Here is a 22,771-nt window from a genome sequence, read left to right as displayed (position 1 = left end):
TCATTAAGATGAAAACTTCAAAGCAAAAAAGTCCAAGCAGCATGAAATTTGTGTCTTTTGCAACAGTGCTAGGTCATCATCTGCCTGTGCTTTGTTCTCCCGTCTCTTAGACGTTCAGAAGCAAACACCTACTATTTATGCAGTGAGAAGATAGGGCTGTGGGAATGACACTGTGGGGTTTTTTGTATTATTATCATTATGTCAACTCTTATATTTACATAGAAAGCTTAGAATGTGTTTTCCTCAGCTTAATTTCTTAGGAAATAAGATTTAGCGACTCTAAGGGCCATGGACGGCATCTGTTGGATTTGTATTTGCAGAAATAAAAATTTGTCAAGAATGACACACATATTCAATGGGCATTCTTGGGGTTGAAACCTGGGCAAGAATCCTAGAAAATGCTTTTTAGGGAATTCTAAGCCAATTTGTAAATAATGTGACAAAATACATTTTGTATATTTTATCATATTTATCTAAATGATCCAAAACCACAAAATAGTACTCTGATATTATGAGAAAATGTGATTCAGTCTCTCCTGGCACCCAAACCTTTCAGTCTCCTAGGAGGCCATTTAATATAGTACAGCTGACCAATGACAGCCAGGGTTCACTGGATCACAGTTTGATGTACTATCTTAATATAATATGTTTAGTCATGCCCTCTGCCTGTTCTAAGAGGTCGAAGTTTAGTTTCTTGGCACATACAAAACTGGACTGGCCCTTAGGAGCCCTAGAAGCCTAAAAGACAGAGCTGCACTCAGTAACCAATTCTGCAAACAACAGCTGGGGCCACAAATAAAATAGCCTTTTATTTGTGAGTAAATCGTGTGGAAAGGGCTTTTGCTCACACAAAAGTCTTTCCCACCAGATTCTCAAACACAGCTAACAATATCGTCTCCAAAAGAAAGGTACGACTGTTTAGGTACATAAATGCATGTGTCTGTATGTGTGCATATGTTCCGCCATAGAATGAAGGTACTTCTATGAACTTCTATTAAAAGTGTTCACCTCTTCACATATTTATGCATCTTCAGCACCATGAGGAAGGACAGTTCCACCTGATTTGTAGGGATTTCCCCCACCCCAGAGCACTGTCCACTAAGTCATCTTCTTTCAGGAGGGGCCACCTAAGGCATGTCCAGAAAATCCCAAGGCTCCAGAAACCCCATTTGGAAAACTAAAGAAGGAAGCAATTCTTACTATGGAGATCAAGAAAGTTGTTTTTTTTTTTTTTTTAAGAAGATGTAGCTTTTAAACTGAGCCTGATTCAAAATAGTTGTCTACCACACAGAACATAGACTGTGAACAGATGCCATTAGAAGGAAAGGGATGTCTGGTGGCCTTCAGACCTGACCTTCCATCTCTCCTTGCAGCTGGTGAATATTTTATAGGCTACAAAAAATAAGGAATGGCCAATCATTCAAAAATCCACAAATGACAAATGCTGGAGAGGCTGTGGAGAAAGGGGAACCCTCCTACACTGCTGGTGGGAATGCAGTTTGCTGCAGCCACTGTGGAAAACAGTATGGAGATTCCTCAAAGGACTAGGAGTAGACTTAACATATGACCCAGGAATCCCGCTCCTGGGCATATAGCCAGAAGGAACCCTACCTCAGGATGACACCTGCATCCCAATGTTCATAGCAGCACTATTTACAATAGCCAATACATGGAAACAGCCTAAATGTCCATCAACAGGTGACTGGATAAAGAAGATATGGCATATTTATACAATGGAATACTACTCAGCCATAAAAACTGACAACATAACGCCATTTGCAGCAACATGTATGCTCCTGGAGAATGTCATTCTAAGTGAAGTAAGCCAGAAAGAGAAAGAAAAATACCATATGAGATCACTCATATGTGGAATCTAAAAACAAACAAACAAACAAAGCATAAATACAAAACAGAAATAGACTCATAGACATAGACTATAAACTTGTGGTTGCCAAGGGGGCAGAGGGTGGGAAGGGATAGACTGGGATTTCCAAATTGTAGAATAGGTAAACAAGATTATACTGTATAGCACAGGGAAATATATACAAGATCATACGGTAGTTCACAGAGAAAATAATGTGACAATGAATATATATATGTTCATGTATAACTGAAAAATTGTGCTCTACACTGGAATTTGACACAACATTGTAAAATGATTATAAATCAATAAAAAATGTTTAAAAAAATAAAAATAAGGCATGGCCAGAAGCAGTGACAGGGTGGCCATGTGTAAGTCAACAACTGACAAACTTCTACTTAAATGTAAGAAATTCAGACATGAGAATGTTTAGGCTATATATAAAACTTATCTGAACATTTGTCATAATATAGTTAGTGTGTTTTTATATTTAGACTAAATATCTCAGTGGCTGAATTTTGCCTTGCTAACCCAGAATCACTATAGACCTAAGTCTTCATCTGTGAAAACTATTTCTGGAATATATGCAATAATATTAGCCATCATTTAATAAGTACCTACTAAGTGCTTTATATATTTAAGCTCTAACCCTTTATATATTTAAGCTCAACCCTTATTTATAAAATAAGAGATTTTATAAACTCTTATCTGAAGAGTAGTTGCCTCATAGCTCAGTGACAGAATTGGGATTTGAGTCCAAAATGTGACCCATTAGCTAAGGTTGTAGTTTAAAATTATGGAATCAGTTATTTTAATATTATTATCAACTGTTTAAGTCACATATAACTTTCATATGATAAATAAACATTCACCTAATCAAAAATAGGGTCTTTAATCTTATTTTGAGACAAATCACTTAATTGAAAAATCCACATGATATTTAGAAACCAGTATCAATCAATGATCTATCAGTAACCTTAAATTCTATTAAATTTTGAATTATTTAATTAAGGGGTTAATAAAGAGTATCCTAAACTGACAGTAATGATCAGGCACAATTTATTATATGTCATGTCCTTGTAACAAAGATTTATAACCTTATAAACCTTATAACAAAGACTTGCTGAATAGATTTGCTAGTGATCAGTTGACAGTTGATCACCCCAACATATATCCTGGGAGATACCATGAAATAAACTACTTGAATCCATTCAAAATTGGAATGTGCAAAAAGTAATAAGTAAGAGATCAGAAATCTGTATGTCAGAACTAAGAAAGGATCTGTATGACCATAACACAGAGCTATACACAGGGACATAAGTTGGCCAAGTCTTGTTAAAAGACTAAGAGTTCTGTCCTTTTTTGGGAGGTGTAAAAGGTAACCTGCCTTCTCTCTCTCATTGATAGAAATTATCCAAAGCTCAGCTTAGGAAACACTAGATCATGTTATCTTTATACAGATCATCAAAGTAAAATAATAATTAAAATTTAATAATAACTATTATTATTGCTATTATTACTGGGGGGTAGGAATTATGGCCCAGTACACATACATAGACAGACAGACAGACACACACACACACACACACATCAACAAACATTTTACAAAACACTGCTTACCCTCCTGATATTGGCAATCCTATCCTCATTGATTTCTGACCTATAAAGGGGTTGGTACTCACAGTGTGAAAGTGCTGTGCTAAGGAGCTGTTCGTAGGTAGCTGCACCATGGTCTGGGGGGACCTGCTTACTAGGGGCTTGAATGACAGTGAGACAAGGATACACAGTACACTTCCTGGTGGTTTTTATGTAAAAATATTGGTCTATCTAGACAATAGCATGAGAATTTCCTAGCACTTTTAACTTATAAACCACCACTAGGGGAAGTGTTTAAAATTGGGTTTTTTGTTGTTGTTCCACCTTCACATACAGGTGTAGGTCCAATTCTCTCATCTCCTTTATGGCAAATTTCTTTGAAAACTAATCGCAAATGCTGTCTTGTTTTTATGCATTAAGTTTTAATCACAGCATCTGAAACGTTTTTTGAGAAGGTTGCTTTTTCTCTATATTATCATAGTCCAGGTAATGCAGATGCTGATGATCACATAAGGTAAGTGTCTTAGTATATAATGACATGACTTCTACAGAAACTACCAAAAAAATTTTTGTTTTGTATTTCGCTAGAATTGAGGCGTGAAATACTGGAGCAGGGACATATGCAATATGTATATCACATAAAAGAAAAGTATAAATTAGTGCTAAGGGCAGCGTGGCTAGTGATTGTATAATCCCCATCATTCTTTTTTTTAACATTTTTTATTGATTTATAATCATTTTACAATGTTGTGTCAAATTCCTGTGTAGAGCACAATTTTTCAGTTTTACATGAACGTATATATATTCATTGTCACATTTTTTTCTCTGTGGGCTACCATAAAATCTTGTATATATTTCCCTGTGCTATACAGTATAATCTTGTTTATCTATTCTACAATTTCAAAATCCCAGTCTCTCCCTTCCCACCCTCCATCCTCTTGGCAACCACAAGTTTATAGTCTATGTCTATGAGTCTATTTCTGTTTTGTATTTATGCTTTGTGGCTTTTTTTTTTTTTAGATTCCACATATGAGCGATCTCATGGTATTTTTCTTTCTCTTTCTGGCTTACTTCACTTAGAATGACATTCTCCAGGAGCATCCATGTTGCTGCAAATGGCGTTATGTTGTCAGTTTTTATGGCTGAGTAGTATTCCATTGTATAAATATGCCACATCTTCTTTATCCAGTCACCTGTTGATGGACATTTAGGCTGTTTCCATGTATTGGCTATTGTAAATAGTGCTGCTATGAACATTGGGATGCAGGTGTCATCCTGAGGTAGGGTTCCTTCTGGCTATATGCCCAGGAGCGGGATTCCTGGGTCATATGTTAAGTCTGCTCCTAGTCTTTTGAGGAACCGCCATACTGTTTTCCACAGTGGCTGCACCAAACTGCATTCCCACCCATCATTCTTTTTTAATGTAAGTTTCAGGTGTACAGCAGTATAATTCAACATCTGTATACACCAGAAAGTGATCACCAGTGCAATTCTAGTTTCCATCCATCTAAAACTGGGTTAATTTCCCAATGTCAGAGAAATTTCTCATTGTTCACTTGACCACTTTAATACGTTATTCTATAGTGTTCCCTTATTTTTCTCTTACATCCCACTGGTGTAAGTGACTTTTACAGCTTCTGGACTCACATGTTCTAACTTGCACTGGGCTGCTATTTAGAATGCAGGTGTTAATTACCTACTTAATGAACCATAGTTATTCACTTCCAACAGTAAATACAACTTAGTTTCTCCCAATTAAGATCTGTTTTTCCTGCTGACTAAGGTTCCAAACCTCTGTGACTTCCCTCTCCTTTGCAAATAAAATTAAGTTCACTTTTGAAGAGGAATATATGTAATGGCTCTTTGAGTATTCTCAACTCTGCCTCTCATTAAAGACTGGGCCCTTTCACTGAATAATGCAACCAGACTGTATTAATTTTTTAGGGCTTCTGTAACAAAATGCCACAAACTGGGTGGCTTAAAACAACAAAAGTTTATTTTCTCAGTGTTCTGGAGGATAGAAGTCTGAAATCAAGGTGTCTGAAGGCTCTAGAGAGGAATCCTTCCTTACCTCTTCCTGGCTTCTGATAGTTGCTGTCAATCCTTCCTTGAAATCTGTTGCCTTATATGTGTTACCACTCCAATCTCTGCTTCCACTGTCACATGGCCATCTTCTCTCTGTGTGTCTCTAAGTCTCTTTGGATTTCTTTTAACGACACCAGTTATTGGATTTAGGGTTCACCCTCATTGAATATGATCTCATCTTAACTAATTACATTTGCAAAGACTATTTCCAAATAAGGTCACATGCTGAGGTTCTGGGTATTCATGAATTTTCGGGGGTGGGGGGAGAGACACTATTCAACCCAGTATGCTGACTTTCCAAAAGGACTAGACATTTATCTCTAGCAAACTTACCAGTCAGCTGCAGCCAGAGAAATGGGCTAAATGGCAATTTCATAGGAAAGAATGTGCTAACTTCAAACAGGAAATTGTAAGAATAAAGTTCTTGTACTGCCAAGATTTTATACTAGTTAATAATTTTGCCCCAAACTCTATAGTCCATGTTTTCTTTTTTTAAATGTGCTTGGATCATAAAAATACTGGCATTTCTATAGAACTTTGTAACTTCCAAAACATTTTCACATGCATTAGGTAATTTCATCATCACTACAACATAGTCGTGTAAATGAACTTGTCATGATTAGCCCCAGTTCATGCATGAAGAAATTGAAGCTCCCTATCTTGACACAGGTCATGCAGTTGATTTCATGGACCCAGGAGGAAGGTCAAGTTGTCTGACTCCTCATCCAGCATTCCTTCTGCTGCCAAGTTGAACTGTATTATGTGTGTTTGAAGCAATGACTGTCAACCGCAGGCTGGAAGCAGAGGTCTGGGCAGGATCAGAGACCACTTCAGCATCATTTGTGAGGCTTTTTTCTGGCTGACTACATCCACCCACTCTAGACCCTCTGAACAGTTTTGAAAATCCCCACAAGGCCTAACAACCCACCCCTGCCTCCAAAACTGAGATCCGCTGGTTAAAAAAATCTATGGAAGGGCCTCCTTCACTGATTTTTTAAATTTAATTGTGTGGATTTGTGTCTGAGATCCGGGCTTCTCAAACTTTAAAGTGAGTATGAACCACTTGGGAATCTTGTGAAAATAGATTTTGACTCAGTGGGCTCTTTGGATGGAGCCTGAGACTGTGTATTTCCAGTAAGCTCCAAGCGATGCTGCAGGTTCAAGGATCACGTTTTGATTGACAAGACCTTAGATAGTCTTCATATGGAACTCAGGAAGGACTCTGTACAGATAACAGAATGAGTCTATGTGATTGTAGAAAATGCCCACACCAAACAGCTATAAAAAGCAGGACCCCTCTGCCCAGTGAACACCTCCTCAAGACCTATAAGTACAGAAATGCTTGAACCCATTCAAATCATGGGTCTCTGATGGTTGCTGGCAAAACAAGCCAAGCAGGAGTCCATTAAAAGGCCCTTGTTTGCGATGCTTGGCTTCATGCCATGAAGAACACCTGTCATCCATGCAACTGAAGCATCAGTGAGCTGCGGCTGCCCACTGGCCCTGGGACAACATGGCAGCCTGCCCCTAGGAGCAGATGCAAGGTGAACCATGCAACTTTCTGCAGTCACGGCTGAATTTGGCTCCCATCTAACTTTTCCCTTGGCAGAGCTGCTTCGTTTCAGTGTGACCCTCATTTGTCTTCTGTTTTCTGGCATTCTATAACGTAGTCTTAATGATGTTGACCCCAAAAGTACTTTTTAGAAGAGGTTTACTGCAGAGATTCGTTAAAGGGAAAAATAATGATTGAATTAAGGCTTTTGTTGTTTTCTTTCTTTGAAGCTGCTGGGACACGGTCTTTAGATATGGGGATAATGGTGGAAATAAATCCTTGCAGCTCCCTGTTAATGGTGATTGATGAGCTGATGAGGCCGACTAGGTGTCTAAGGAACAAAGCCAGATTTTAATGGCACTTTAATTCTGGAAATGCAGAAGACTTCCTTGCAGAAATTGGAAGTTAGAGTGGATGAGAAATAATTCAACAAATGAGCGTGCGTTCAGGGACCAGCTAGCATAAATGGGTTCTTAAACTAGTCTTTGCCCTGTGTGATTTCGGAGTGTACACTTTAGGTAAAATTTTACAAAAAAAAAAAATGTTCTGGCAAATAATATAATGTGTGTCTCTTAAGGTTTTCATGGGCCAATAGACTGTTGTTTAACTCTAAGAAAAAGATTTCTCTGTTTCTACTTCAAAACCTGAAGTTCTTATTAGAATTTTTTAATGTGAAGAAATATTTTCAAAGACAGATGATGATTTAAGTCAAGGGTCACTTGAGGTTTCTACCTGTGTAAGATAATAATGGAGATCTGTCAGGGCTACTGAATCTTCCTGGTAAACTCAGTCATAAACATGGCAGAGTCTCCATCCCCACAGCAAGGAAGGCTAAGATTCCACCTTGTACAGTGGTCCCTCGGCATCTGTGGGGGATGGGTCCCAGGATGCCCGCGGGTACCAAAATCTACAGGTGCTCAAGATGGGTATGTAAAGTAGTGTAGGACAGTCAGCCCCCCTGCCTCCCGCTCCAGGGATGCAGAACCTGCGGATACGGAGGGTCGACTGTAAGTGTTTTTATAACCTATTCCCTTCCTGCCCTGTCCTGCCTCCACTGCAGTGGAGACTTCTCTTCTTGTCTTCATTCACACCCCTACTCCATCCAGTCAGTCCCACACATCCCAGTTTGTGCTCTCTCTAAATGCACATCTGATGGTGCCATTCCCTTGCCTAAAATGTCCATGGCTCTTACTTCTCAAGCTTTAGTGAGCGTGGGGATCATGTAGGGGGCTTGTTGAAACACAGATTGAGGGAGGGTACAGCTCAAGTGGTAGAGTGCTTGCTTAGCATGCATGAGGTCCTGGGTTTAATTCCCAGTACCTCCTCTAAAAATAAACAAACCTAATTACCTGCCCCTGCCCCCGACCAAAAAAAAGGAAAAGAAAGAAAGAAAGAAAAAATGAAATAAAGACATTTAAAAAGAGAGAGAGGGAAATCTTAAAAAAAAAATTTGAAAAAACTACAGATTGCTGGGGGTCTGATAATAGGTATAGAGTAAGGGCTAGAAAATTTGCATTTCTCACAAGTTACCACATAATGCTGATGCTACTGGTCCAGGGACCATACTGTGATGAAAACTGGTCTTCAGAAGGAAGGCCACCAAAGCCGCCATCAATGCATCCAGCACCCTTCAGAATCTGTCCGTTTTATAACTTCCCAGAAGCACCCCACCCCACCCCCAAGCCCTGTGCTTCCACCCACATCCAGTCACATTGGACTACTCAGTCCCCAGAAACCAGGGCTCTCGCAAGCTTGTGAAAGTTGTGCGCTGCCCAAATGACGGAGGCATCATTCACATGCTAACCTCTTTACTGGTACCCTCTGCAGCTGACCTACACCTTTACGTGCAGCATCACCACTGACTCCTCTGGATGCCCCCAGTCATACCAAATTGCCTGGAACTTTCTGAGCAAACCACGTGTTCTGGGCTTTGAAGCTTCACCTTTCCTGTCCTTTTAGCCTGTCCTGCCCTTTAACCCCTTTTCTGCATGGAAACTTCTACCCATCCTTTATAGCCTCCCTCTCAGAAAGATTGATGATTAGAATTGACCTTACAGCAAAGGAAACATTTTTCCAAACGTAAAAGGAAGGATGTTATAGAATCTGGAGAGACCTGTACATACCCTGGTGTTCAAAATCCTCTGTGTTCAAAATCTGTTTTTTCTCCCTCAGGTTTTCAGGAATTATCTTTTTAAAGAACTAGAAGATGGATAACAAAGAGAAAAGGGAGGGAATTTTCTTTTTGTTTTCTTATTTTGTTTTAGGTCTTCACACATGGAAGATGTTTATTGTACAGACATGGTATTTTAACACATTATACTGGTAAATAAATGTTAAATGGATATGCAACATTCTTAAGTTTACAGTTTTATGAATTTTTATGACTTTTCTGTGATGTCTTACTTTGGGTTTCATGGAACAGTAATGTGTGTGTGTGTGAGTGTGTGTGTGTGTGTGTATTTTTTAGTAGATAACCTACATTATTAATTCTTCTCAGTGGCTTAACATTTTATTGCAGAAACCTGAATCCACCCAGATCTATACATGGAATTACCACTTTATTCACTGGCTGGATTAACTGCAGACTCCAAGTCATACTCGGGGGAAAAAAAAATGTGATATAGAATGAATGCAGCATTTTTCTTTAAGAAAAATGTATCCTGTGAAGGTAAAGCCCAAAGCTAATATATAGTCAAAAGCAGGCTTCTCAGAGAATAAGGTTAAAAAAAAAAAAAAAGCAGTCTGCTCAGCAAAATGAAAAAAAGAAAAAGAAAGGATTAATAAAAAGTACAGGGCTTCACCCAGGAATAGATATGTTGCTGAACTTGTAAAGCTGGTCTGTTATCGCAAAATGTATTATTTGTCCCAGGAATTTCTATTGTGAAAGGAAAGTCTATTGCTGGTTAAAGCGTTTAGGCTGACTTTGGGCCATGTGGAAGCAAGAGAAAATAACTAAGAACATGTCTTATTCTTCTCTGGTGATTAGGAAATACATGGTTTCTTCAAGGTCCATTCTCCTTTCCTCCTGTTCTATGAGCTTCTCCCTTCTCTTCTGGTGATTCATTTATTCAGAATAGATATGTGAGGTGTCTGCTCTGTGTGAGGCACTGTAAGAAAGTCTACAGAAGAGGGGTAGTCATTGCCTTCCGTGATTCTAAAATTCCGTTCAAGAAACAAAACTATCTTCTGGGAAATTATCAGGTGATTCATTGCAAGGTTGTATGGGTGTAACAGATCGATACTCTGGCAAACTTAAGCTAAAAAGTGGGGAAGAGGAGAGATACCTTATTGGAAGGTCCAGGTCCAATGCAGAAAATAAGGAGCTTTGTCGCTCCTCCTTCCCTGCAACTCCTAATCTCCAAGTCTCTCAGTTCAAACTTCAGATTTGAAGGAGGAAGAGAATCTGACTGGGCCAGCCTGGAGCAAGGATTGTCCCCTGGATCAGCATTCCAAGGAGGTAAGGTTGCCAGATCAAATACAGAATGCCTAGTGAATTTCATATAAATGACAATACATTTTTAGGCTAGAAATGCCCCCATCCAAAAACTTGATTCAAGGATAACTGGGCATCTTGTATCTTTATTTCCTAAATCTGGCAATCCTGCAAGGAGGCAGCTCTCAGAATGCAGAGTGCAGTTGACAGTGCGAGTTGAAGTAACTGCATGAAGTGTCCGTGGCACCTTCTGTGCATTTGGTAACCCAGGAAATAGAGGCTACAAGCATTCAGAGGGAGAGAGGCCACTGTAGCCGGGAGTGCCAAGGAGGGCTGGATTTGGGCAGATGGAGGACAGTGGAGGGAGGCAGTACCTGATGGGATGAAGGGAACTGACATGCCTAGCAAGCAGCGAGGGTCCCAGCCTGGCTGGAGGGGGAGTTCAAGTCAATTTAACCACCGAGGGTGAGTAATAGGGAATGGAAACATGAAACTAGCTGGAAAACGCAGGAAAGTAAACCAGTCTTTACAAGGGCCTCAAATGTGACTCAGTTACTGCTTCCCCACACTACACTGGGGATGAGTCCCAGTGACACATGATTAACAAACCATTGATGCCTGTTTTTCGAGAGCAATATGTGTGGATCTTTATTTTCCTCTTGCTCACTTCCCTGCATTCACTTCAGCTCAGCTAAGTGGGAGAGGTGGCATCTTAGGAGGTTGGTAGCTGTTAACAAAAGTCCCATTTAGGGAATTCTTGATTCATTTGCACCAAGTAGTAGAACCTTCTCCTTATGGCCGTCTAAATTATGCCACGCACATGAATACTGTTTGTAGGATGATGAAAGGACCACCATCTAGGCACTGGAGTCACACAAAGAATGAGGAACTGGATTCTTCTCATGGCTCAACAGTAACAGATGTATGATTTATGAAGTTCTCAAATAAGTATAATAATTTACACTTTTTAGCACCCTACAGCTTGCAAAGTGCTATCATGTACTTTATTTGTTCTTGTATTAGAATTCTCCAGAGAAACAGAACCAATAGAATATATATATATACACATAAATATATATAGGTGTGTGTATGTGTATTTATATACATATAGAGGCAGACAGACAGACAGACATTAAGGAATTGGCCTCACACAATTGTGAGGATTGGCAAGTCTGAAATCCACAAAGCAAGAGAGCAGGCTGAAAAGTCAGAGAGCAGTTGATGTTGCAGTCTTGAGATCAAAATCCACAGAGCAGGCCAGGAAGACGAAACTCAAGCAGGGTTTCTGTGTTGCTATCTTGAGGCAGAATTTCTCCCTCTTTGGGAAACGTGTCTTCTTCTTAAGACCTTCAACTGATTGGACGAGGCCCACCCCACGTTAGGGAGGATAATCTGTGCTTTACTCAAAGTCTACTGATGTAAACGTTAATCACATCTAAAAAAATACCTTCACAACTTCTTGAAAGCTATTTGATCAGACACCTGGGCAACCACAGCCTAGCCAAGTTGGCATATAAAATTAACCAGCACAGTCCTCAAAACAATGCTATTGAGGTAAGCAAAACAAGTATTTATTTCCTACATTTTTAATATGGGAATGCTGAGTCCCGGGAATGCTGAGTCCCATAAAAGCTAATAACAGTGTTGCCCAGTCCTCAAAACTAATACAGTGACCAGAACCAGGATTTTTCAGATGTTTCAACTCTAAATCCCATACTACTCCCATCTGTCCAGCCACCAGGCACAGTAGAATCCTTGAATCTTTGTTTCTTTATCTATAAAGTGAGAAATGGCATACTTCAAAGATTTCTTCTAACTTGAGTGTTCTGTGATTTTTTTTTTACAGTCTAGGTAGCAAGTTAAATGAAATCCTGTTCAAAGGATACCTTCCACTAATTCTCTTGGGTCCTCCCCACCCCGACCCCAAATCTGTCATTCACACACTAAGAAGAGCCTAAACATTTATGTTGTACTTTCTTTCAGGAGTTAGTAGAGGCAGTAATGTTTGTGTTCCACCAAGCTTGGCCCATCTCCATTTTCACTCTCTAGCTTCTAAAGACTTTGTAAGAACAAATTACCTACAAAGAGGCTGTCTAATCCTTGGAGTGGGTGTAAGATTAAAGGTGTCTCCATCTCACTGTTGCTCCTTTCATTGCAGAGTTACTATGAATAAGATTAAAGCTCCCCTCACCAGCCTTCTACCTAATGACTTGCTTCCTAAAATCTAATCTTTTAAAATAAGAAACATATCATGGCTAGTGAAACAAAGCTCATTTCAGGAGATACCAAGAACATATTAAAACAGTACCTTCTAGTCTTAAGATAGCCCAAAGTTCTACTCTCAAAAAATTGGTTTTGCATGTGAGAATTAAAAAACCAAAGGAAGAGTTTGATAGCACGTAAGACTGGATGTCGTCTCACATCCCTCCCCACCCGAAATGAAAGGCATTGTGCGGACTGCGGGCTGCCATCAACTTGTGTGGGGGTGACCAAGTCTTTTCACACCCCTCATTTCACAGTCCACGAATGGGCAGGTGTGGGGGTAGGGATTGAATTCCTGGGGTCCTGTCATCCACAGGTCCAAAATAAATAAAAATCAACCTAACTTTCGAGTGATGCTCACTCTTTGCATGCGTCACGTGGGGTTAGTCTGTTAGGGATCCATGCTTATATATGCAAATCGGAGAATCAGCACAGAATCCCTTTTGTGCTGGGAGGGCGAGGGAATCTTTGGGAGAAGAAAGGGCTGGCCATCAACCAGCGGCCCCCAGCCTTAGAGGAGAGCATTGTGTGTTCAAGGAACATGAGATGGCAGAGCTGTGAACCACCCGAGACAGTTCTTCCTCTGGTGCAAATCACAGGGTTTATATTCTGGTTTGCTTCATCCAGTAGTCTTCTTGGGAAATAGCTAGAAATAGAAGATGGGTAGAGAATAGAAGATTTATAAATGTGTAACTGAATCACCATGCTGTACACCAGAAATTAACACAACATTGTAAACTGACTACACTTCAATTTAAAAAAATTTTTTATGAAAATGAATATATGTATATATATGTAAGGCTGAGACATTGTACTGTACACCAGACATTGATACATTATAATTGACTGTACTTCTAATTGACTGTAATTCAATTAAAAAGTTTTTTTAATAAAAAAATGTTTTTAATGAGCTCCAGTTTTCTGGGTTTGGCATGCAAACCACTAGTTAGGTGATAGAATGTGCTTGAAAGTGTTGAAAATATGAACATTACATAGGTCTGCAATTGTATTTAAATGGGAGATAAGCAATTTGAGTTCTTTATTCCCTCCCAGTGATGGCCAAAGTTGCTTTTTCCAGACCCATCTCCAGCATGTCTTACACTTTAATCGTTTACATTGTATAGATACTTCATGTGCTCGATCTAGTCTGACCCTCAACAACCCTCCAAGGCAGGCGAGGCAAATGTGAGGCACTGCAGTTTGCAGATGAGGGCGCTGGGGTTCAGAGAGGCAACAGGCTTGTCCGTGTGGCCAGTGGAGGCAGAGCCATGTGTTTTAATTCTTTGCTCTGTGTTCCTTTCACCACCCACTATCTTCAAAGGATATAAAATCAACAAGTTGGGAAATAGAAGCAAATCTCCAACTGGCCTTACTTCTCTCACAAAGAGAAATTAGCATAACCAATTGCTAATTGGGGACCCATTACCGCGTGTGCTGGGAACCCCATTCTTAACTCCATGTGATCCTCTGAATGTCTGGATCTAAGAGAAGAATTAAATCGTTATCCAGGCAATTCAAAAGGGAAGAGAAGTTTTATCCAGAAAGAACATGTATCCCCAGTAACTAAATGCTTGGAACAAAGTGTGATGTTTTTCAAAGCTTTCCCATTTGAATTTTTTATTTCGTAAACAACAAACTGTATTTTGGCAATTCATCCAAAATGACAGGATCAATTGTGATTTGTCCTTGGTTTGGCTTGCAGACGTGACTGGAATTAGCAAAATATCTTAGTTTAGAAAGAATCTCCAATGTTAGAGGTGAGAGGAACCTTGGGGATGATCTAATCCAAATCTCCAAGGGGGCTGGCTGATATTACACAGATAATTGTTTGGAATTTCCACTTCATTTGCCAGGTACAAACACAAGTCTGTTTGCTGGAGCCGAGAGAAACAGCCAGCTCTGGAGGCCAGTTATTAGAGGTGACAGGATTAAAAACCTAACTTGTGCACAGTTAAGATAAATGAAGCAATACCTAAATGTCATTTGGGTTTGCTGTATTAAAGTAAACATCCAAGTTTAGAAGTGTATCCTGTAGCTTAGAGCAAAACTTTCACATCTGTTCTTTTATTGTGTTAGGAAAAAAAAAAAACTCTACAATAAGACAGTAACCTTGCATTTGGCTTACTGCATCACACATCATCCTTGATATATACTGAATAATTTGCCTAAAGTATTGTCTTTCTGGGAGAACTCACAAGATATTTAAATCTTCACAAGAAGCTTCACAAGATATTTAAAATAAGCCATTCCAGGGTGTTGAGTATAACTCAGCGGTAGAGTGCGTGCTTAGCACGCATGAGGCCTGGGTTCAATCCCCAGGCACCTCCATTAAAAATAATAATAGTAATAACAATAGTAGTAAAAGAAAAAATAAGCCATTCCTTTACATCGAGAGCAAATGGGTTTTGACAGATTGAATTTGAACATGAGACAGAAAATAATGCACCTCAGTACCTTATGGTTTCTTTAACATGACTTGGGGGTGACTGGGGAGTTGCTGAGGGCTTGAGAGTTTGGGGGAGAATTTAGTAATTCTTTTTCTTCAGTAATGTACTTCAAATCATACTGGGCAGGTACTAAATTTTCAGGTGTTAAAAGTAGCTGTATTCATTAAGTTGCCAGAGCCTAGACCCTAGGCTGTGGTAGAACTATGTGATGTTTCATTATTTCCCAAAATTAGCTGTCAAAGAAAAATGACCTCCAACCTAGCTCGGATTGTGGAGTCAAGGAAAACTGAAGGCTCACCTTGGGTCTTCCACTGTGTTCTTTGTCTGAGAGGTTGGGCACTAATAGAATGGTCTCATTTCATTTCTACTTCTCTCTGTGCTCTTGGAAGTGATAAACATCAGTAAAATATATCCAAAATGGGCAGGTACACAGATAAAAAGATACAGAAAATCTAGAATGTGGATTATCAGCACAAGAATGATGATACCCGTACTTGAAATGCCCAAAGGTGTATTAGCAATAGTGTGACCTCCTAGAAAACACAGAGGGACCTGGTTCCTGACAGTAAGATCACAAAAGTGGGTGGAATGTGACCAGTGCTCCCTAAGAATATTTTAGCAACAGAATATTGTAAATATCCCCCTTCCATTGGCCTCTGAAGGTAGAGGTTCTAGGCGAGCACTCCCAACTTGTCCTTAATAGACCCTCTCAATCCATTTTCCGTGGGTATAGCTAAACCCTCTTGAGGGAGTTTCTAACTTCAGCCTTCACAGTCTCATAGAGATGAAGAGAACCTTTATTCTACTGTTATTCATTGAGCCACATTTTTAAAGACAATTCTAAAGTATACTCAAGTAAAAAGTACTCAATGTAGTTCTGTGTAAGTAAAAATATATAAAACTCTAATAATGAAGTATTATTCTTTAAGTTAAGGAACCATAAACCTTTACTTAACATCTGCAGCACATTCTGACACAAACTATGGTTTTCCTCTAAAGCGATTTAAGAGGAAAGATGAGAGCTGGAAGAAACAAGAAGAAAAAACAATGAGAAACATAAAGAAGGCGGATGAGGACAACAGAGCAAGATTAAGGAGAATAACCCAGAAGCAGAGAAACTCAGGATAAAGGGAAGGGTCCAAAGGTTCAGAAGTCCTGGTGTCACTTATAGATAAACTAATTTTCAGTCTCATGTTTACTGAGCTGTGTGGCCTCGAGATATTTAATCACTGCCTTCTGAAGTGTTTACTAGATGCGGAATCACTAAAGTGAAACAGTCCCTGTCAAAATACTTTTTGCAGAGCTACAAGTAATTACTGAGACCAGTGACACCTCCCAAGGTCATTGCCCATCAGATGAAACCAAGCCAGACCTAACCTAGAGAAGAGAGGTTTCCTGCTTCAGCAAGAATTGTGTGTTCCAGATGCACAGTCTTTGCTAAGCAAAGAAGTGCTTCCATCCATTGCCCTCGAGCCTTAAACTTCATGCTTTGCCTTATCAATCTAGAACACTGGCTTCCGGGGAGGAAATCCCTGCCTGGGCTGTCTACGCCCGGCATGGTTTTACAGATATCCCCACGTATCTGTTCCTGCTCTTCGTCTTTCCAGACTGAGGTCTGGTTCATTTCGGCCTTGAATCCTATGAGTCATTTTCATTTATATAAAGATGTCTGTGTGCCATGTAATCTTCACACTGGCCATGAAATAACTACAAGTGCTGTGCTCATTCAACAGATCTGTAAACTGAGACACAGAGAGGTTAAGTAACTTTCCCAAAGTCACACAGTAAGTGATAAAGCCAAACTCAGAAGTCAGAATGACTGACTCCAAAATTCAGTCACTTGACCCTCCTTTGACTTGTTATTGAGTGCTTTCTGGCTCCATCATGCTGCTGTTCCTCTGCCCGAGATGTCTGCCCTGGAACTTAAATCATCCTGGACAGTCTTCAAGTTCTTCTTTGTGAAACCTTCCTTGACTGAATGAAGTTAGCTCAAAGTCTTCCTCTCCCACATGAGGCTGGCCAGAAGTCCACACATTGCAGGATGAAGGCTCCCCTGACTTGGGTCTGCCGTCAGTGCTTACCACGCAAACCGTATTTGTTCTATAGGAAGCATTGTTGTACTGAGGCCATATTATCTCTTCATGTATAGCTCTGCATTCTTGTTTCCAGTTGTAGAATGAAAATTCTGGACATCATGGATTTTTTCTAGCTTCTGTTACATGGATGGCAATGAATTCACTTAAGAAAACCCAAACTGTGTGGTTAAGAGAGAAAAATTACAAATAACTAAGAGAGGAGAAATGATTATTCCACCTAAATTATTCCAAATTTGCCTAAGAACAGATGGGCAAGGAGGAGAGGAGAATGGACATTTTTCAAATAGCTTGGGCCCTAGAATGTAAATGTGTGCTGCATTAGGCTTCTAAGGGAAATGAACTCATAAAAAGTGAATGTATTTGTATTAGTTAGGGGATTGGGGGTTGTAAAGGGACCTTCTTGGAATGCATTTGAATGATACACATTATTTAAAGCATGGTGAACCCATCTGTCTCCTGGCTGCCTAAACAGACTAAGATGACTTGCTAACTTGACTTTGGGTTCTTTTCCAGATCTTGGCCATCGTGTCCATCCTGTTCATCGTACTCTCCACCATCGCACTCTCTCTCAACACGCTCCCGGAGCTGCAGGAGATGGATGAGTTCGGACAGCCCAACGACAACCCCCAGTTAGCACACGTGGAGGCCGTGTGCATCGCCTGGTTTACCATGGAGTACCTTTTACGGTTCCTGTCCTCGCCAAATAAATGGAAGTTCTTTAAAGGCCCGCTGAACGTCATCGACTTGCTGGCCATCCTACCGTACTACGTCACCATTTTCCTCACCGAGTCCAACAAGAGCGTCCTGCAGTTCCAGAACGTGAGGCGCGTGGTTCAGATCTTCCGAATCATGCGGATCCTCCGGATCCTGAAACTTGCCAGACATTCGACAGGCCTGCAGTCTCTGGGTTTCACTCTCAGGCGGAGTTACAATGAATTGGGTTGTTGATATTGTTTCTGGCCATGGGGATAATGATATTTTCCAGCCTGGTATTTTTTGCTGAGAAGGACGAAGATGCTACCAAGTTCACCAGTATCCCGGCCTCCTTTTGGTGGGCCACCATCACCATGACCACAGTAGGCTACGGTGACATCTACCCAAAAACGTTACTAGGGAAGATTGTGGGAGGCCTCTGCTGTATTGCCGGGGTTCTGGTGATCGCCCTTCCCATCCCAATCATCGTGAACAATTTTTCTGAGTTTTACAAGGAGCAGAAACGCCAGGAGAAGGCCATTAAAAGGCGAGAGGCTCTTGAGCGGGCCAAAAGGAATGGAAGCATCGTGTCTATGAACTTAAAAGATGCCTTTGCTCGAAGTATGGAACTGATAGACGTGGCTGTGGAGAAGACAGGAGAGTCAGCCAACACCAAGGACTCCACGGATGATAATCACCTCTCTCCGAGCCGGTGGAAGTGGGCCAGGAAGGCTCTGTCAGAAACAAGCTCCAACAAGTCTTACGAGAATAAATACCAGGAGGTTAGCCAAAAAGACTCCCACGAGCAGCTGAACAACACTTCCTCCTCCAGCCCACAGCATCTGAGTGCCCAGAAACTGGAGATGCTGTACAATGAAATCACCAAGACCCAGCCTCACTCTCACCCGAACCTAGACTGCCAGGAGCAGCCCAAGAGGCCGTCGGCGTATGAAGAAGAGATAGAGATGGAGGAGGTGGTCTGCCCGCAGGAGCAGCTGGCCGTGGCACAGACCGAGGTCATTGTGGACATGAAGAGCACCTCCAGCATCGACAGTTTCACCAGCTGTGCCACCGACTTCACAGAGACAGAGAGGTCGCCCCTGCCGCCACCCTCCGCATCTCACCTGCAGATGAAGTTCCCACCTGACCTCACAGGGATAGAGGAGCACCCCAGAGCCAGGGGCCCCCCATTCCTTACACTAACCAGAGAGAAGGGGCCGGCGGTTAGGGAGGCCACCCCAGACTACGCTCCGATCGACGTAACTGTGAACCTCAATGCTGGCAGTTCCCAAAGTGGGCTCCCTGGCCCCTTGCAGTCTGACAGTGCCTCTGAGAGCCCAAAGAGCTCGCTGAAAGGCAGCAACCCGCTCAAGTCCCGATCGCTCAAGGTGAACTTCAAGGACAACAGAGGCGGTGCCCCGCAGACCCCACCCAGCACAGCCAGGCCACTGCCGGTCACCACGGCTGACTTTCCACTCAGCACCCCTCAGCTCATCAGCACCATCCTCTTAGAAGAAGCACCCTCCCAGGGAGATAGACCCTTGCTGGGCGCTGAGGTTCCGGCACATTGTCAGGGACCCTCCAAAGGGCTGACACCTCGGTTTCCCAAACAGAAGCTCTTTCTTTTCTCGACACGAGAGAGGAGGAGCTTCACGGAAATAGACACTGGCGAAGACGACGACTTCTTAGAGCTCCAGGGGACCACGAGGCAGGACAAGCAGGCAGACTCCAGCCCAAATTGCTTTGCAGATAAGCCTAGTGATGGAAGAGACCCTTTAAGAGAAGAGACCTCTGTGGGCTCTTCCTCTCCAAAGGACACAAGTCACAACTGTAGGCAAGACATTTACCAGGCTGTGGCAGAAGTAAAAAAGGACAACAGTCAAGAAGGGTGCAAGATGGAAAACCACTTGTTTGCCCCAGAAATTCATTCCAACCCGGGAGACACAGGTTACTGTCCCACACGTGAAACCAGCATGTGACTAGTTACAAAAGCAATAAAAAAAAAAAACTTGTTTCTTAAAAATGCGGTTAATAATACCTGTGAACTAAAACGTGGGAAGCCCCTCCTTCCCAAAAAAAGTGCATAAAATGTTATTTTTGCATGGCATGAACAGTTTAGTTTAAGTACTGTTTAAATAAAGAATCAAGACTGCATTTTGTAACAAACAAACAAAAATGACTGAAGAATAGTGAACAAATAAAGAAAGCTCTATTAGGAACCAGTATTCTGCAATGTCTGACATTTTTGATCCTTTCATTTCAGATTGTAGACAGAGTTTCAACTTTGAGCTTTTCTGTTACCATGAATTTTAGAATTCGCACGTGAAAGGATGAAATGTCATTGCATGCATTCACAATTGGGAGGCGCAAGGTGCTTTGAGCTTGCAAAATGCATAACTTTGTAAATAACGGGGCCTGGGAAGCAAAAGTGTCAAGAACGTATGGAAACAAGTTTCTGAGACACAGGCACTTCCTTCACAGCTACTGCCTGGAGGAGCTGTACAGACTTCTTGTTGCACAATTGCAACCTCTTCTTAAACCATCTCACATATCTTGCTTTGGGTTATAAAGCTCTTACAAGTACATTTGTTAAAAGGAATACAGTATTTTTATTGACCTGTGATATAACTCATAGGGTGCATTTTTCTTTTTTGCTTCTGCTTAGTTGTGGCATTTGTGGTTTTATTTCTAAATCATGAAAATAGGCAAGATGTAATGACCAGATATCCAAAAATTTGGAATTGAAGCTTGAAATTTTGCCCGTCAATTATATCAATAATTTCATGGGGGGAAAAAGTATATAACATGCCACAGCCTGTTACAGAAATGTAGTTTTTTAAAACCTGAGCATATTTAAAAGCTTATACATCTAAACTTTTTTTAATGGCACTCCACATATGGAAATCAGTTCTTAAAAAAAAATGTACATTGGTCATCTAAAGATGACTGTATTTTCCACTTGTATCCAACATAACCTTTTCTGTCTATAGATCTAAAGATAGAATGTAAATATGCCAAAATGGGAATTCCAAAAAGTTTGACTTTTGGCAAACTAAAAGCAGAGCTATTTAAGTGAGACTGACACCCAACTCTCCATAGATAGAGCTGGGTTCGGAAATGAGTTAACATAAAAAGAACCCTGACTTGGGGGGAGGGTATAGCTCAGGGGTAGAGCACGTGCTTAGCATTGCAAGAGGTCCTGGGTTCAATTCCCTAGTACCAATTCAATTTACATAAATAAACCTAATTACCTCTCCCCCACCCCCGCCCCGACCCAACGCCAAAAAAAGAACCCTGACCTGATAATGGGTCCCCCAGTGGGGGAAGGAACACTGCCACGTGGAGAGGGCCACCAATGTCAGTAGCACCATCAGTAATGGCAGTCACTGCAGTATCTAAAATGCCCCCTCACCTTTCCAAGGCCCCCAGGAGGTGGTCAGGATTACCCTTGTTGAAAGCAATACTTCTAGCATTTTCCACTGAGAACAGTAAAATCCAGAGGAGTTAGGGTACTTGCTGGCGGTTGCCCTGGCGGTGAAAACTCTTCTAAAACCCAGGTCACTTGGATCCACTTTGCCTCACAGGAAATCAAGGGTCAGACTCAGATATGCAACTGCCTGATGTGTGATCCTGGATGAGCCTTGAAAACCTATCTTTGTCTCAGTTTTACCCCAATAAAAGCCAAGACAAATTATTTATCAGCTACCTTATGACTTCAAACTAATATGATTCGTGGGAACGTCCAAGTTTTGTCTCCTCAGAATGCATTTTGTATGTAGGTGTGGGTGTGTGGGTAGGTGTGGGTGTATAGTTCAGGGTAATAGGAAAGTTCTGGGCCAAATTTAAAGCACAACCTTTTGTTTATGGAGAAAAAAATCTAACTTTTATTCTATTTTTAAAAGAAAAAAACACACTGGAAAAAGACAACCCAAATATTTAGACTCTAACTTAAGGCTCTAAGGAATAACATGTCTTTATTAACAAAATCTGGTCATTATATCTCAGATAAGAAAACAAGTTTTGATCTTAGTTGAAATCCACGCAACTCTACTGCTAAAAATAATCTTAAACATTTCTTTCTCACTGTGCTTAGAATTTCTTGATGGTTTTATGTTTGTTTCAAAATACAACCTTTAAGAGTTTATGGTCATTAATCATTGATATTTACATTACTCATACTTATTTCAGTGTCTGAAACTAATTGTTGATTAGTTTTTGTAAATCTAGAGTGTCTGAATTTTCTATATATAGTTTTTCAAGGAAACAGATATATCTGCTGTTAGAGGAATAGCAAATAAGTCATGAAAATTATTTTCTTTACATAGTCTCACGAAGCAATTATTTTCTAATGTCTGTGTATTGATGAATCTCAGTTTTTTTTTAATTTATCTGATAGTTTATTAATAATACTACCTTTCATGTGTCCATTAGGCCTTCTACTGAGAACTTTGCTCCAGAATGCTGAATATTAGAAATCTTTCCTAGATAAGAAATCCTAGACATTCCTCCTGAAAGCGTTATCCTTAAAAACATTTTCCCGTGTAATATTTTTTAAGTTTTAAAGAATTTTCAAGAACATCCTATGGAAAGTTTAACCTTCAATTCTTCTTAGCCCCTCTGAGCCAAAAGTCTTCAGCTAGGAAAAAATAAAATAAAATGCTCCTCTAAAAAAGAAAAAGCTTTGACTTTATTGTTTCACAGGGAAGCACTGTGGGAACCGAGGGCTCCCAGAATGCACTTGTGCAG

The 22,771-nt window shown here is 40.7% G+C and overlaps 1 protein-coding gene across 1 annotated transcript in view; it reads left to right on the top strand.

The window, feature by feature from the left end:
- The window catches only part of KCNB2 (potassium voltage-gated channel subfamily B member 2), a 371,601-nt gene extending 351,299 nt beyond the window's left edge, over nt 1-20,302 (top strand). Inside the window, 2 exon segments of the mRNA XM_032470052.1 lie at nt 17,846-18,266; nt 18,269-20,302. Coding sequence (XP_032325943.1) covers nt 17,846-18,266; nt 18,269-20,004 — 2,157 coding nt within the window. The 3' untranslated portion in view covers nt 20,005-20,302.
- The last annotated feature ends 2,469 nt before the right edge of the window (nt 20,303-22,771 follow it).

This window comes from Camelus ferus, chromosome 29 (assembly GCF_009834535.1).
Source record: "Camelus ferus isolate YT-003-E chromosome 29, BCGSAC_Cfer_1.0, whole genome shotgun sequence".
Taxonomy (NCBI): Eukaryota; Metazoa; Chordata; class Mammalia; order Artiodactyla; family Camelidae; genus Camelus; species Camelus ferus.
This window is presented reverse-complemented; position numbering and strand designations above follow the sequence as displayed.